Here is an 18,065-nt window from a genome sequence, read left to right on the forward strand (position 1 = left end):
TTAACTTATTGTTGCTGCTGTAATTTGATTCAACAAAAGATGCACCGTCACGCTGTGAAGGAGAGTTTTCCGACAAGAATTGTGGCGTACAATTCAAAACTTGCCTGAAAACATTTTTTGAATGAATTGCTGAATGTAAAGTCATTGGACTTGCGATGCATGTAAATACGAATCTAACTTTACGTGACCTTTTTTTGTGTAGTGACAAAAGTCAGGAAATACAATGTAATTAGCCATTATTCTTTTTTTTTATTTTGTGTTTTTTTTTTTTTTTACATAATTCAAATGTATTTGATTGTAACAATGTGTTTTTTTTTAATAAAGCTTGTGCAATCATTTATATTAACTTTCATCCAGTGTAGCTGCTAAAGCGGCATCCAGACAACTTGACACCAATTATTCTCTGAATGTTGTGGGCTGCATTTCCAGGAAACTATCACCATTTTGCGCTAATGGGGGTTATATAAAAATCCCCATACCATAAACTACAACAGCATAAGTGTGTAATGGCAACCATTATCACCAGTGACATGGATGGCTGATAAAACATTAAAGGATTTATTTTACGACCTCTTTACAGTGATGAAAGCCGCCGACTGCTCCTGTTAATAATGTTTCAAGCATCACAGCGCTGGAAAGTACATTTTACCAAAGTTCTGATGTAGGCTCTTTTATCTGGACTTTGATTACTTTCATTTTCTGCTACTCCATTACATTTAGGAGTGGTTTAATAACTCCCCTACTTTTATTTGATTGCTGATTTTTACTAAGAAAACACTTGATCACTTTGTGAGATATGATGTATTGATACAAAAAAAACACTTCAAATGATCTCAACCTGAAGTGGCTTCGACATTTAAATTCCTCTTTAAAAGTGTACGTGTCTCTTTGATTCAACAAATATAAAAATTTGTAAGAAAGCAACATTTTGAAAGAATCACAAAGTTTAAGATAGCAAATTTCAATTTCTTTAGTGATTGCTACTTGATGATACGCTCTAATTTATCCTCCCACCACTGCAAACATGAACAGATATTGAGACTTTTTTGATAAAAAGAAGAAAAAGATGATGTCTTTTATTGACTCCATGAGGGGGAATTACTTCTACACTCTGTCATTGAGCCATGCCACACATAGGCTGAAATACAAACACTGCACAAACAGATCCTATGGACATGCACTAATGGAAAGATTTCAGAGTGAGGGGCCTGCACATGAAAGAGCGCCTGAGCAGTTGGGGGTACTTCGGTGCCTATAAGCTTTAATCAAATCAAATCAAATCAAGTTTATTTGTATAGCACATTTAAAAACAGCTTCACCTGACCAAAGTGCTTTACAGGCAAAGCGTAAAAGCAAGAAATAAAAATAAAAACATTAATCTATACATATGCACATACATACATACATATATAAACACATATACACGTACAAATAAAAAAATAATAATAACTTTATTAAAGATAAGATAAGATAAGATAAGATATACTTTATTCATCCCAGCAGGGAAATGTAGGTGTTCCAGCAGCCAGCATACATACAAACACACAACACAACACATATATACATACATATCCCACCCATACAAAAAAACATGAGCCCACAATACAGTTTGATATATCTATACATATGCACATACATACATATATAAACACATATACACGTACAAATACAATTAAAAAATAATAAAAAATAATAATAACTTTATAATATGCTGGATATAGGTTACTGTAGAATAAAAAAAAGTCTGCCTAACCGCATTAAAGCAAGAATAAAATCATATTCACAGGTGGATAAAAGTGTGTTTACCCCTTTATGATCTACCGCTATTGTGTTGTTGATAACAGCGCCCCCTGGTGTCTGCAGGGGGAATCGAGCCGGCCAACACTGTACAACAGCGGCAGTTTGAAGATGGCGGAGGGTGAATTGAACGTGGACAGCCTCATCTCTCGTCTTCTGGAAGGTGAACAATTTAAAAAAAAAATAGTCTTTAATGAGAAATGTGGTTTTCTTTTCGTGTTCTCAGTGTCCGGTTGAAGGTTGAGTTTCGGGTAGCGCAGCGGGGAATGTATTAGCGGTGTCGGGCTAACTGCTGCCAATAGTAACGGTGCGTTCCCCCCCCCCCCCCCCCCCCCCCCCCCCCCCCGGCTAGCTCCGGCTAACGTTTACTGTTAGCTGGTCGTGTTTATAAACATTCAGCGGTGAACGCCTACATTTCTCAGTTTTCGCAGTGAAAGCCAAGCTACGTTACTCTTTCCAAGTTGTTTTTTTTTGTGCCGTGGGCTTTGCCTGAATGTTGACTTGAACTTTCTGCCTGAGGTTTTTGTCGTATTCTGCCTCATTTATATTTTATTTAATGTACAGTACAGTGTGTGTTGAGGAGGAGGGGCTGTCCTGTGTTTTATGTGGCATTGCTTAAAACGGGTTTAACTGCTACACACATTACAATAAGGTTATTATGATAAAATACGATATAAACACAGATTTCTACCTATTCACCTGCCCTCTGCATGGTTAAATCTTACTCTATATACTGGGTAATATAAGTTGCAATTATGATGACATTAAAATTTTGGCAAATGGGTTTTTCATACACCACATGGTATTGCATATCCGTATTAATTAACCCAAAACAAACATGAAAAGGCTGCAAGTTTGCTTGATTTTTTTTGGTTGTTAACTCAATTTGTGGCTCACTTTTTCGTGGTTTGCACTTGCAGTTGTTGTTGTTTGATCAGTAGCCTATAAATCAGATTTATTGGCCAGGTATGCTCACACACACAAGGAATTTAACTTCGGTGAACTGTGCTCTCTTATGTACAGGTACAACATAGGGCTGGGTAATATATCGAGTTTTTAAGATATATCAATGTATTTTCAAACAAGATATAGGGTAAGTCAATATCGTTAATATCGATATAGTTTATGTTGCATTAAAATAACGTTCTCGAGGTGCCAGGTCACCTTTTTCTCATCTCACTGATGATGACTGACTGTCTGTCTCTCCCTCTTAACCCTGCTCCTCCTCTCTCTCTCTTTTATTGTATTTAAGGAACATTTTTATTTTATAATATTACTTTTTTAAATTCACAAACAGGTAGTTTATTTTTCCATGTGTTTTCACTATTAATAAAATACATATCGATATATATCGAGTATCGCCATTCAGCTAAACAATATCGAGATATGAGTTTTGGTCCATATCGCCCAGCCCTAGTACAACATTAAATATCAACAATAAACATAATAAGAAAAGACTAATATTTACATGATTAAATATGAAACAGTGCAGTGGTGCATAGTGCAAAAGATGCTGAAGTAACATGATAAGTGAAATGCAGTTATGTGACAGATGGGTCAATTACAGTATTTACATAAATAAGTGTGCGTTTGTTGATCATTTAAATTAAATAATATATATATGTGTATATTCACAGTGTTGGTTGGTTTAGAATCATTTCACCGCGACAGGTCTGACACTCTGTGACTGTTTAGTGTTCATCAGAGTGACAGCCTGGGGGAAGAAACTGTTATGATTCAAGAGATTTTACATTTCCTTTAAATGCCTGTCCTGATATTGTTGATTCAAGTGAATAACAAAACCCTAAAAGAAGGTTTGCAAAATGAGGATATGAGAAAGAAATGTTTGTATGCACACTCTTTGCAGATAAGCCATAGGACAACATCGTGTGTTGCTGTCCTCACTATCAAATTGTTGCGTTCATACTTGGTAAACAAACGTGTTGTGTGCTGTGTGAGGAACAGACTTTGTGTTTGGCAGAGAAAGAGAAATGAAAGACTCGTTTTGTTTTGGTGATCCACCTGCTTAAGAGAAGGCAAGGACTTTTCTGTTCCCTTGTGAGATCTCCAATGAGTCAGAGCAGACCACTAAGGCAGATTCAGCTGTCCTTGGCATACTTTCCACCCGTATCTGTGGAGGCATGAGAAACTATGCCAGCACTAATATATGAAGGTTTCTCTTTAGAAAAGTCCTTGCTTGAAAAATCTTCCTCATTTTATCTGTTTTTAAATTTAAATATCGCTGTCAAGTGGTGAAATTAGATTGAAATAAACAGCTCGTCGTCTGTTTTCTACTCTTGTGGGTGAGACAAAATGTCTCTCAGCGGGGAAGTGCGTCGATCCTTCACACATTGTGTTCTCTTTGTTATTTCCCTCAGACTGTGGTGACTTGTTGATTATGTTGCTCATGTGATGAATACAAGTTGGACTTCTTTCATAGATTGTCAGTTTAGCTGTGATCTTTGTGGTGCCAGATGGCGACTAGTCCTTTTTATAATTTTTTTTTTATGCTCAAAACAACACATGACTAATTGATTTGGATGTCATTGCTCCATCATAACTTTCACACTTAAGTGTTCAACTCTGGATATATTGGTGTGAAGTTACTCAACAGTAAGAATCAAGCACATGTGAATCATGAAGGAATGTGATTCATTTACATTATGAATCACCATCTTCTGTAGGTGAGATATTTTTACCTTAGTGGTGGCCATAACAGAGAGTTTTGATCAATTCTTCCATCCAGGTCTTACGCCTCAATCTTACCTGAAAAGATTTTTCAAACAACTTATTCTTAAGGATTTAATGTAAGTTAACTCAAAGTACAACTCACACAAAAAACAAAAACAAAGTCTGCCTTTCAAAAGTGTTTAAAATAAAACTTTCATTAGAACCAGCTTTTCTTTTCCCAGCATCTAACTCTTGGATTGGTTTGTCTGTTTTGATCAGAGATGCACCGATAGTGAAATTCAGGGCCGAGGGAGAGGCCAATGTTTAAAAAAATACAACTTAGCAGATTGCAGATTCGGTCTTTTCCATTACTCCTGTGTAATGCTTTATGTCTGTGTCTCAAACGAGGTGTGCTATTTCATGTATTTAAATGGTTTTAGTAGTCGCTCGCCTTGATATGTCTCTGGAACATGCATGTTTCTGATCTGACACTGAGCAGGTGTAACACTCTCACACTACCAACACATTTTTTTAAAACTTTTGTCCGTGAAAACTGATCAGAGTTTGTCCAACAGGTGATTTTTCAAGCCAGTGAAAAATCTGTTTTTTTGGATCAGCAGTTAGGTATACTAGCTTGCCACTAGCATTTCATGTGTGACACAACAAATAAACATCAGCTACTGGCATGAAAAACAAAAATCCAGCGCACTTTTAACACCTATTTTTCATCTAAAAAGTTGGCTGTGTCTTTTACACCACAGCCAGTATAAAATGGAGACACACACGGTCACGCGGTGTCCTTACCACGAGTGCAGTCGCCACCATTACAAACTGCAGCTGAGGTGATGCAGCCCTATAGTGCAAGTGTTAACAAAATTAAAGTTGAATGATAGGCCGTTGATTTAGTTAACTGATAGAGGGGAAAATCACTAAATCATACATTAGATATTACATTACATTTTGATGATGTTTGTTATTTACGATGCAACAAACCCCTTATTTTCTGTTTTAAACACATGCAGAGATTTTTGCTGGCGGTCAGCATAGAGTAACGATACCAACAGATTAAAAACTCTCGGGTGCTGATTTAGTAAACCAGTTAATTGGAAAGGCCTTGAGCCTTTATTTTGCATCCTAACATCATATTATAGCTGACTGTAAGTTTTTGTTGAATGAGAAAATTCGGTCCTCAGGAAAATCCCAGAGTCAATGAGAATGCTTACTCATTGGAATTAAAACCTGACAGGACACTTTGTGACTTTCTCCACGCTTATGTACAGTCACAAAATCCCAACACACACACACACATACACACAAATGACTATATGGTGTCTGTCTGATGGTTGCAAATCCTTGTCATTGCTACATCTTAGCCTTTGCCCCTCAATGATCTTAAGTATATAATCTCTTTCAAAAAGTGCAAGCCCATTGAAAGTGCAAACAGTGAAAGGTTCAGCGCTAAAGCCGAGCAGCTAAGCATCCAAGCTTAACTGTCTCAGCTCTGATGAGGCCTGGCTTCTGAGTGAAAAGCCCTGCTGCTGCAATTTCATGCTTCACACCATATGAAGCAGTGCACATACAGTAGATGGATGATAAGGAAAAAAGTGATGGTGTAAAGCAGCACTTCATTAAGGTTGGTTCCACCCTAGAATAGTTTCTGTCTCTCAGATTCACCATCTGGGAGGATCCATAGTCATCTGCTTTGCTCAGTTCTCTGAGATTTTTTGGTGGGATTTCATGAATGATGAGTCTGTGGCAGTGAGGGAGTGCAGTGTGTGAGAAGCATGCATGTCTTCACAAATGCATATATACCAATCTTCAGGCATTTCTCATGAATACCACTTTAAATCAACTTTGTACATCCTGCTGTTTTGCCTCCTAATTTGCCAGTAAGACCATAACACTCATGAAACTCACATCCAGACCAACACGCAGTTGTTTCACTTGGCTCAGCTGTTTTTTTTGTTCAATCAATCAATCAAACTTTATTTATATAGCACCTTTCAGACAAATTAAATTGCAGTTCAAAGTGCTTAACAAGAGTGCAGAAAAGTTATTGACGAAAAGTAGTTTATAAAATCATTGAGAGACCAATGCACACCAATAAGAATTAAAAATAAAATATATGTATAAAAATAAAATACGACACATAAAAGCAACAAGATATTAAAATAAATATATAAGAGGAAAATATATAAGCAGCATCGCCAAAGGTTTTTGTCCTGCTCTGTGGAACAACTAAGAGAGAGGAACTGGAGGATCTGAGGGGCCGTACTTGTTCATAAGCTAAAATCATATCTGATAGGTAGTCTGGTGCAAGGCCATGTAATGCTTTATAAACTAATAAAATCATTTTAAAATCAACACGAAAACTAACAGGCAGCCAGTGTAAAGATTTTAAAACAGGTGTGATGTGTGCTCTCCTTCTGGCCTTTGTCAGTACTCGTGCGGCAGAGTTTTGTAGTAGCTGAAGCCGATTTGTTGTGTTTTTTGGAAGACCAGAAAGGAGAGCGTTACAATAGTCCAGCCTGCTAGTAATAAAAGCGTGCATTAGTCTCTCTGTTTGGCTCAGAGAGAGAATCTAGTTGGAATCTTGTGTGGGCGTCTAGCCCAATCTTGTGTGGGCGTCTAGCTGAAAGGCAATACCAAAATGGTTAGTTATTACGTAATTCCTCAGTCATGGATGTGTTCATCTCTTTTGTTTCTGTCAGCAATGCTTTATCTCCACTTACAGCTTTATCTGCTTTTTGTGACGTCAGACTGAAACCTAAATTAAAGTCACTGTACAGTACAATTGTGGTCCAATACCATTTACTTAATATAGCATTAAAAAAAAACATTGGCACTTATATCGACACCATGAGACGTGGGGATGTTCCAATACCTCCCATAATCCTTCTCACTGAATGTACATACAGCTTTTAAAGAGCTTTATCATTGTAATCTTGTATAGATAAGATATGATATTTATCAATGTTTTATTGAGATAGATCCAAAATAAATGCTTATAACTTTCTTTTATTATCAACTAATTAAAAATAACTTCAAGAATTAAATTTAGAGATAAAAATGGGATTGACTGTGATTATTTTAGGTAATTGGGACCATGGGAAACCAAGCTGACGAGCTGATAACAGCAATACAAGTAACAGCTCTTAACACAGCCCTCCTAGCAGTTTTATATATGAGAAAAGACACTGTGCACACTAACCACTACGCCACAGGCGCCCCCAATCATTTCCCCCAAACAACCCAAAAATCATTAAAAGCTTGATCAATAATGCTAAAACATAATATTAACATATTTTACTACTTGTTGGTCACAGGTGACACCAGGACATTTGGTCACAGTGAATCTCAAAACCCGATATCACAACTTTAAATTTGTTTTGGAAAAACAAGAAGTACAAGACCTTGTTTAGCCTATTGGATTTTAAATTCTGCCTTTGTTTACCTTTAGCTCTATCTGCTTTTTCTTTTAAACAAAGCCATCTTTTCACAAGATATTTCTCTAACCAGACAGTTCAGATCTTAAACCAACCACAAGTATCAGATAGCGAGATGGGACTTAACTTCTGTCTTATAGGAGCCACAAAGAATCATAAGCAAGGAGGCGTTTTTTCTGTTTAATCTCATGATCATATCTCTGACTCTGATAGCTGCTGACGGTAGCCACCAAATACAATTTTTACTCCTCCTTTCAACAAGAAAAATCTGCAACAAAAGCTGTGGCAAAATGCCTTAAAGTCGACTTAAGCTAACAGTGCAAATACACAGCCAATAAACCCACACCATTGCAGAAGATGCAAGCTGTTCTCGTAGTATAAGCAGTGGGCTTCTTAAGTACGGCTGAAAGTAAGCAGCTATAAGCTATAGTCATTACACCCACACTTCATCAGATTTTATGATTGCTTTGTAAATCCGCTGTAAGTGTTTTCTCTTTTTCCCCCTAGGGTAAAAAAGACATTGTATCATGGCCTGAAAGAGATTCACTTGATGGTGTTGGGGAGAGCTTTTTGGAGCTGCTGCGTGAGGACTGACAGTGATGATAACAGTTGCTGACTTCACTAACGGTATCCCTTTCTCTCCTCTCCAGTGCGGGGATGTCGCCCGGGGAAGATTGTCCAGATGACGGAGGCTGAGGTGCGGGGCCTCTGCATCAAATCGAGGGAGATCTTCCTCAGCCAGCCCATCTTACTGGAGCTCGAGGCCCCCCTGAAGATCTGTGGTCAGTGCTGCACACCACTGCTTCTATTTTAGTTCATTATGCTCCCACCATGTGGTTTTTTTATTTTGAATTTGGCTTTTCGGAGAGCGGGTAACCCATCCCATAGCCTCATCCTGGAACAGAAAATGAGTCACTGTGACTCTCTGCATGTTAAATAAATACATATATAGGGGAGATTGCACACACACATGTATACACAGACTGCGCACCAGTATATAGCAAACATAACCTGCACAGACAGTATAGGAGCAAAGCAGTGCACATTCTCAAGCAAACTTCTTCTCAACATTTGGAATGCTAACCCACACTATCCCTATCTCTAGCTGCTGTGCTGCACATCTCTGCACACTCCCACAGGCTTTATCTGGTCCGTGCAGTGCAGTGTAGTGCTGAAGCTGCAAACAACTCTGAGCTGTCTAATGTGGCAGTCCTTGAAAAATACCGTACACAAGCTCCCATATACACTCAGGCCTACACACGGTTCATTTGTTGCTGTCCTCATTCCTCTTCCCTCCCACACACATTTACTTTGAGATGGTTGTATTGCAGGCCTATTACTGTAACATCAGATGGCAACATTACATATACATTTGCATAAGTAATCAATGTGATTGTGGGGAGCAATTAAAAAAAATGGTTTTACCATTTATCTGACATGACATTGGTCTGAATAATACACTTTTTAAAGGCCTCACATGCCCTCAGCTCTGTAGACCTTACCCCAACACATGACTGAAATATGCATGAGGTGGTGTTATACGCCACCGCCACCATGTAAGGTTCCTTTGTCTCCCTTTCTTTGTTTTGTTGCTCAACATATAACCCCAGACTGATTACTTGCCTTTAACCCCATGACGGCAGCTTTCATAGCTCCAGCATCGACTATAAAGACCAAACAGTGGACGCCTTTCATTATTCAGAAGGCCAAATGGATCAGGTTCTGTACTTACTCTCTCTCTCTCGCTCTCTCACATGTTAATCTTCATGCCACTAGCATCATTTTGCCTGAGCCGGCCGCTTTGACACTGTTTGGCTTTAACATCGATTCAAACAGGATAGTCTGAAAATTGGATTTCCAGACACAGTGTTGTTTACGATAATGATATTCAAATCCTCATTGTGCGAATGCGCTACTAGACAGTCATTTTGTTGCTAAAATAAGAGCACCCTGCAATCACAATTCTCTGCATAATTACCAAGTGCTTCATTCAGAATAGGACCTTACTAATTTAGCGCAAAGCGTGATTGATTTGTTGCCTGTAGGATTAGCTGAAGGAAGACCGCAAGCATGCAGTCTTTGTTTACAGTTTGAGAGTCAGAGTCCAAATAGAATGCCTCAAATGACTTTGTAAGTGCAAGTACTGACTGAAATAAACTGTGTGCAGACGAAGAGGATAAAGAAGTACATAAATCTGACTGTGTAATGCCAGTGGTAGACTGTTACTCTGACGTTGTTTGTTAAATTGTTTGTATTTCATGTTATTTTGGGTCTCTGAGTAAGTATTCCAGCACATTATCTATGTTTTTCCTCAGTTTGACGTTCACTGATTCAGTGTTATTTATGTCCAGAAGGTGATATTCCAATATCTTGCAATTAAGCATATTTTTGTATTGTTTTAAATAACAGATAAAATATAATACTGTGTTTATATATTTTTTTCCATTTAGTATTTTTGCACATTTGTCTGGCCCACCTGCCTGCCCCAGTTAGTCAGTGGGTCCTTTACAACAAAACACATCTAAATGCAAGCGTCAATCCATCTCGAACAGCAACACAGAAGTCTTAACAGTCAGGTTTTGACAATCAGCCTGTCAGCTAAGTGTTGTCTTCATGATGAACAGCATTAGCAGCAGCATTACCCATTGATGCTGCTCACGCTGATGTTACGTTTATGTGTACTCGACAGCTTATTGTCTTATGCGTGCGGTCAGGCATGAGCACAGCTTTATTACTCCCATGGTAGACTAATAATGAGATTAATGTTGCATCCTAGATGTTGTATGTTATTGTTTTTCTCATTTCTAATGGTGAGTGTCTGTTAGCCTTTTGCCTTCAGAGCATAGGAGCATGGCAACAAAGATCATATGGTTCACTGCTGTGTCCTTTAAATATCATTATGTTTTGTTGGAGTTCAGTTTTTTATGTTGTGTTGTCTTCTCAGAAAAGTCTGGCTCATTTAGAACACTGGCCTCAGGTATAACATTTTCCATTTGTCTTCCTTTCCCTCTGCTTTTAAAAACGCTTCATCTCTTTGGCTGCTATTGTCGGACTGTTTTGACATTGCAGAAGCAATGCTGAGTAAATAATTCACTGCCGTCCTAAAATTCCTGGTGGTGGGGCAGGCGGAGGGGGGGGGGGGACTGAATGCTCACAAATGCAATCAGTCATGCAGCAACGCTTAGTGCAGAGTCGAGGGTCGTTAGAGTAAACCTTACCAGAGGTGACCTTTCTGAAAAAGCAGACATTTATAAACAGACAGCCAATTAAATAGAAGCAGGCAGCGAAGTCATACATTTTATAAAAACTGACCAAAGACAGTCAACATCGCAGGTGTGCGGAACATAAAAAATAATGTGAACCGACAGAAACAGGGACGGAAAAGATGAGTAATAGTTTAGTGAAAGAATATTATTTTATGATCCATTTCATCCAGGTTTTATTACAGAGACATAGCTCAGCATTGTTAGGCCTGTGGTCATAAAGTTGACCTCCCCCTGTCTCTGCAGTGATTACACTCCAAGTTGCCAAGTCTACACTTTTATCCAAAAGTGGTTTTATTCCTTCATTTAAGTATTTTTTTTGGTCTGACCACACTGACACACAAATGAGCAAGACTAATTGTTTAATGACTGGTGTCCGGTTGTTTTTTGTTTTTTGTAAAGGTTTAAGCTATTGTGTGTGTATTAAGAAACATTGTGTAGCATGTATTGGCTTCAGGCTGCCAAAATGAAAAATAATCTGGCTCGCTGAAATAAGTAATTACATGTTTGAATGTGCTATCTGTAGCTTTGAGGCGTCTTCAGGCCAGGTATAAGCAAGGCGGACTAAAGTCTGACCGATTAATCAGCCAGCGGATAATTCCAGCCGATATTAGAATATCAAGTGACTATTGGTATTGGCTAACCTTATCGCAGATGTACGCTGATTTTACTAGATTTATTCACCAGTCGAATAGCATTTAATTTCAGTATCATTGAATTACACTAGACACGGTGATGCACGTATCTGTTCGGTTACTTTCCAGTTGAGTGACCATCTTGTATTGATTTTAAATCTTTTCCACAAGTGTTTGATAACTGCATTTGAGGGATCAACTCAATAAATGCGTATATCCATCTCTACGGATCAAAGATGGAGCTAAAAAAGAAATCCACCAATATAACAGTATCAGATTTTTCCCCGATATCGATATAGGTATCAGCCCCAAAAATCTTATATCGGTCAGTTCCTAATGTAGACATGCATTTCTTTAATTAGAGCCCAACTCATTGATTGTATGCCAACATCATTGTAAAAAAAAAAAAACTGGTTGGACAATAATATTGGCAGGACACCAAAGCATGATTGCATAATAAACTGAAACACACATGTAGATGTATGTTAAACAAAGTAGCTGGTCTGCAAAAACATGTGGACATACATAACACACAAAGTAGCATGCATGCAGCAAAATGTTTGTGTTGCCTTCATGGGAAAAAATCCAGTTTGTAAAGTTCAAGTTATAGTTGTTGTACCCAAATGAAAGGTTAAAAGCACTATCACACTTGAGGTTGTAGTGAATATAATGCTATCCTATGGCTGAATCAGTTCTGATGTTAAGAAAATTTGTTTGAATAGTCTTAATAAAGTTATTTGTCAAATAAAGAAGCCTTGGAAAACATGTGCATGGTCTTATTGGTGCACAATCCACAATTGGGCTTTTTTATTCAGGCCCAAAATCCACTTTAAAAGCTGCCATATTGGTAGTTGTTGGGTTTTTGTTGTTTTTTTCCCTTAAAATATTTAGAAAAAAAACTGAGGTGGGAAAAGTACAAGACTATTTTGATAGAGCTTAAAGCCTACCGTCATCCTATTACCAAACAGAGTTTGAAAACTTCTACTTACTCTATAATTACAAAGTTTTGAAAGGTTTCATGATTTCATCACAGCGACTCGTTGAGCTGAAACTAACCTGGAGTGTTTTTCTTTTAGAAAAAGATCAGTTTCAAGCTCCGTAGATTTTTACTATATAACTATTTCCTGGTGGCTTTGCTAAACCTCAGTGACAGTCAACTTAATATCTTTGGGGGTGTGGGACAAAATAAGACATTATTTTGAGGAGGCCATCATGTCTTTGGAAACACTAATTAATTCTATCTCCCTCTGACATTCTCAGAAAAAATGTAAAGATAAAAACAAATGACAAAGGTCAAATAAGTTTTCAGGCCTCGTGACCTGGTTGTTGCCTTTAGTTGTATCTAAACTCAGCTGGCAAACTGGGGCTGCGTGTCCTTGGCAAAGAAAATGAAGGATGGTGAAACAAAGCTCAACTGGCTCCGCACAATGTGAGCATAAATTATAATGCAGACATTCAGAGCTCTTCCTTCCTAGTCATTCATTTGCGGGGAAAAAGTGTGCCTTTTTGCCTACCATCCTGAGACACAGGCAAAAATAACTATAGGCCTGCTGTCAAAAAAGTTTGGTGCACTTTTGTGGTTTGGGTTTTGGTGCCTCCAAATACTGCCGGGCACCAGGAAATAGAATAAATCATTCCAGCCATGAGTCGAATCTCCAATTCTTGTCTGTGGTTTTAATCCAAGGGCCGGACGGCTGCACAGCTGGGGAAGGCCTTTTATTTCATTTTAATTAGTATTTTTTGCCAGTTTGTGTTGAATCATTGCCATAAATAGTTTGAATTTGCCTTCAATTTGGTAACCAAAAAACCTGTGATTATTCCCTTGGCTTTTCCCTGCAGTCGTGTGTGTCTGGAGAACTTAGCCCAATTAGAGCAGCTCTTGAAGTTGGTGCTGAGGATAAAAAAAGGAAGCAGGTCTTGGCAAGGTGATGAACGTGATGCTCCCCCCTGCTGAGATCCTGTGCTTTGGTTAGAGCAGCTCCGGAACATTGCTGCTTGACTGAAAACAGAAAGAGACAAGAGTGACCTTGAATCCTGTGAGAGTTGTTACATTAAAGTTAGTTTGTGTGGATATGTGTATGCGCCTCTGTTTTTTTTCTTCCTTTTATATGATTAACCTGGATTGCCGGCATTCTCTCCCTGGGTAGCTCATCTCCCTGGGGCCATGGCATTGATCTGAGCCAGTGGTAATGGCTCATTTTGTGTGTCTATCTCCAGGCATGCTGCTCTAGACCCAGCCATAAATCCTCACCAACATACAAATCTGTTTTTTTTTTTGCATATCACATGGATTCAATGGGACAGGAGTTTATGTGTGTATGCTTGTCTGGGTGAATAGACCTTTGGAGATTGAAAAACTACAAATATTTGCTTTTCTCCTGCTCTTGCTTTTAATTATGTTTTTACATATTTTCATGACCTCGTCTGAATGCCTTTAATATCTTAGCAGCTCCACTTTCTGTTGATTGTAGTGGTACAGTAAAGCAGTCTGTCCCTGTGGCTGAACTTTTTAAAAAAAAATAGTCTAACTAACTACCTCTGTTCCCCTTTTCCTTCCTCACCTCCCTTGTTCAGGTGATATCCACGGGCAGTACACAGATCTGCTGAGGCTCTTTGAGTACGGAGGCTTCCCTCCAGAGGCAAACTACCTTTTCTTGGGAGACTATGTGGACAGAGGGAAACAGTCACTGGAAACCATCTGCCTCCTGTTGGCCTACAAGATCAAATACCCAGAGAACTTCTTCCTGCTCAGGGGAAACCACGAGTGTGCTTCCATTAACCGCATCTACGGCTTCTACGACGAGTGTGAGTAGGATGTTGTGGAAACAATCCCACCTTATACCATGTGGCTTTTTTATGGATACATCTGGAGGGGAAAAAACAGTTCATACATTTTATTATTTGGCTGCTTTGCAATGCCATTCCCCATTGCATATGGCTGACAGTTATCAACCATGGAAACCTTCACTGTCATCAAAAAACTCTAATCTTTGGAGTGTTTTTGCATATTTTGTCTTTTGATGTGTGATAGTTGGAGATAATGGAGGGAGAAAAATTGGACAGCCCTAATACATTCACAGACAAATCATACGTTGTTTGGTTCTAAAAAATATACGTTTATCCCTCGACCAGGCAAGCGCAGGTTCAACATCAAGTTGTGGAAGACCTTCACTGACTGCTTTAACTGCCTCCCCATCGCTGCTATCATTGATGAGAAGATCTTCTGCTGCCACGGAGGTAAGAACACATGCAGCACTTTTTTTCATTCCCATGTCCCAAAAAGGAAACCTTTATTACCTTTTATGACCTTGTTTGAAAAATAAGTTGTGGTAGCTTCAGGCTAAGGTAACTTCTTGATTTTCTATTTTAGGGCTATCGCCTGATTTGCAGTCGATGGAGCAGATTCGCAGGATCATGAGGCCAACAGATGTGCCTGATACAGGTAGAGTGTGTGAATATGTGTCTGCATAAATGTAGGTGTAAGCTCATCCTTCACCTTCTCTGGTGTTAAAGTGAATCTTAATATGATATCACTTAGCCTCCTATCATTAAAGAATGGCTATTACATCACCTTGTAATCTTCTGCGTTACATCAACAAAGTCAGTTGAACTTCTGACAAACGTCTTCCTCTGTTCTGTGTACATGTTCCCCCTCCGACTCTCTCCTGAATCTCTCTGTGTTCCTTTTTTTTTCCATCTCTCTTCTCTCAGGCCTGCTGTGTGACCTCCTGTGGTCGGACCCCGATAAGGATGTACAAGGCTGGGGAGAGAACGACCGTGGGGTCTCCTTCACCTTCGGGGCCGATGTTGTCAGCAAGTTCCTAAACCGCCACGACCTGGACCTCATCTGCAGAGCCCACCAGGTAATCTGGAAGGCGTAGAGAACTGGATATAAAGGATGAATAGCAAGGTCATTTCAATTAAAAGGATTCTGTGTCTGGCCTTTTTTTCTTGGGTACTCAAAAATGGTTGCCTGTGCAAATTTCACAACGCTGGCCTCTATTAGTTTGTGTGACTTTGGCATAAGTAATTACTTTGACTCATGCAAAGATACAGACACCAGAGCTAAACCACACACTTATAGACCTTTTCCACAGACATCATTTATTAAACTCTTAAGCCTTGTGTCCACCTTTTTTTTTTTTTGCTCCAGCATCTATTTTGAGAGACAATGAGGAGAGAGCGTTTGCAGCAGCAGGCGACAGCCAAAAGAAAAACCGCAGCGCCAAGCGTCTTTTTTCTGAGCGCTTCGTCTTTTTAGTGCGGCTGCTCCAAGCGCCCAAGTTGAAAATCTTTCAACTTTTCCGAAAGGCGTTGTTGACGTTACCTACGCTCTTTTCCTAAAGTATGATATCCCCCATATTTTTTCCTCCTACGGATCGTGTCTTGTACCCATATCCTCTTTGCTCCGTGTCTACTAGGGCAAAATGATCTTCAATAAAAAACATACAGTAAAAAGTAACGGAGCCATGATGGTCATACAGTCGCTGTTGTCAACAAACTGTTGTCATAGAGACGGGAGGGACGTCCAGCGCTTTTCTTCTCAGCACACAAACACTCCTGCAAGCGCTCCCAAGTGCACAGCCAGCGCTTTTCTGCCCAGAAATAACGCTAGGTGGACACGGGGCTTTACTCAGCATTCAGATATCAAAGAGATGTTTATGTCCTGCAGAGACTGAGAACCTGCTGACCAAATGAAACGGTTACCAGGATTGAAATGAATTGGCAACAGCTATTTCAGCTCTTTTGTATTGATTGAGGTGTAGGTGGTTTTGTACACTCCACCATGATAGCAAAAGGATTGTGAGACGAGCTGGAGATGTTTCTTTGTATTGATCGATGTAGGCGGAGGAATAATGTCATGCGTCTTCTCACAGGTTGTGGAGGATGGATACGAGTTCTTTGCCAAACGCCAACTGGTCACACTCTTCTCTGCTCCAAACTACTGCGGGGAGTTCGACAACGCAGGCGGCATGATGAGTGTTGATGAATCCCTCATGTGCTCCTTCCAGGTAGTATTAAAACTAAAGGAACACATGTTTGATGCTAATTCTCTGGATCATTTGACATGAATGTAAAAAGAGAAAAACACACTCTCATACGGGTCTTTCCTCTCTCCATGTCTGTGTTTGTGTGTCATTATTTAAAGATCCTAAAGCCCTCGGAGAAGAAGGCAAAGTACCAGTATGGTGGTGTAAATTCTGGCCGGCCTGTCACCCCACCCCGCACCACCCAAGCCCCAAAGAAGAGGTGAACGTCCAGCCTTCCCTCTCCCCCCCCCCTCCTCTCCCCTTCTCACCCTGTCCATCCTTGGTCTGCCATCCTGGCAACCCCTGTAACTCCCCTGTAAAGCGAAGACACAGGGCTTATCTAATTGCCCAAATCTTTCTCCCCCTTTCTCCCTTATTCCACCGCCCTTTCCCCAACTCCACTGACAGCTCTTTTCTTAATGTGTCTGTGTACATAAATTTGCTGTGACCAATCTGTTTTAATTTTTTTTGCCTGTTTGTTGGAATTTTTGATATTATTAACTGATGATTTGTCGTTTTACTTCCAACGCTATCTGAGGTTTTTCAAAGGTTCTGTGTCGTGTAAGGAAAGGCCTTCTCTGTATAAAGAGGCAAAAGCGACTGAGTTAGAGGAATTCTTCTCCAGTTGAGAAAAAAAAAAACAAAGTAGAGATTGAACTTTTTGGTTTTGTTTTTATTGCCTTGACCTCTCAGAAAGTAGAGAGTTTCTTCCAATGTATTCCCGGTGAGACTGAGGTTTCCGTGCAGTGCTCAATCCACGGACAACAAATAACTTTTCTCATGTTCTGGTTCAACAGTTGAAACGCAATGCAGCATGTGCGGTGAACCTTTCGGTTTGTGGTGCACTTTTTTCGTCTATATTTAACCATTTGGAAAAGTGCTCCTCCCCATGAGTAGCAAAGAATGTGAAGAGACTGGCGTGAATGAAATGTAGAGGCTAAATCAGATGCTGCTGGCAGTGGACACGCTCTACCCGACAACACAACGCCCTCTGGGCATCGATTCCTCCCCTCTGTTATGCCTCCCTGTGCCTCGACTCCACACCCACACAAACACATGCCACTTTGCACACAGGGCTGGTATTTACAGTTTTTTCACTGGGTCTGTTTATTATTAGTTCTTATCAAGAAAATTTCAACCACATAATCTCGATTTGTAGTGACAGTTCCAGAGAGATGCTTTTTTTCATTTTGTGCCAGTGGAAAGAAAAAAAATCCATGCTCA

General features: G+C 39.5%; 1 protein-coding gene across 1 annotated transcript; it reads left to right on the plus strand.

Annotated features, from left to right (window-relative positions):
* Nucleotides 1-1,831: 1,831 nt before the first annotated feature.
* On the plus strand, nucleotides 1,832-17,297 carry LOC132993021 (serine/threonine-protein phosphatase PP1-beta catalytic subunit-like). Its single transcript, XM_061062656.1, has 8 exons — nucleotides 1,832-1,960; nucleotides 8,564-8,695; nucleotides 14,386-14,616; nucleotides 14,944-15,048; nucleotides 15,182-15,253; nucleotides 15,523-15,674; nucleotides 16,689-16,823; nucleotides 16,961-17,297. The coding sequence occupies exons 1-8, from the start codon at nucleotides 1,909-1,911 to the stop codon at nucleotides 17,063-17,065; spliced, it is 984 nt and encodes a 327-aa protein (XP_060918639.1). The 5' UTR covers nucleotides 1,832-1,908; the 3' UTR covers nucleotides 17,066-17,297.
* Nucleotides 17,298-18,065: the final 768 nt, after the last annotated feature.

Source organism: Labrus mixtus, chromosome 18, assembly GCF_963584025.1.
Source record: "Labrus mixtus chromosome 18, fLabMix1.1, whole genome shotgun sequence".
NCBI lineage: Eukaryota > Metazoa > Chordata > Actinopteri > Labriformes > Labridae > Labrus > Labrus mixtus.

Coding starts and splice junctions, on each gene's coding strand:
- LOC132993021 (XM_061062656.1), top strand. CDS start 1,909: ATGGCGGAGGGTGAATTGAACGTGGACAGCCTCATCTCTCGTCTTCTG. Junction 8,696..14,385: donor GGCCCCCCTGAAGATCTGTG/GTCAGTGCTGCA, acceptor TCCCTTGTTCAG/GTGATATCCACGGGCAGTAC. Junction 15,254..15,522: donor AACAGATGTGCCTGATACAG/GTAGAGTGTGTG, acceptor CTCTTCTCTCAG/GCCTGCTGTGTGACCTCCTG.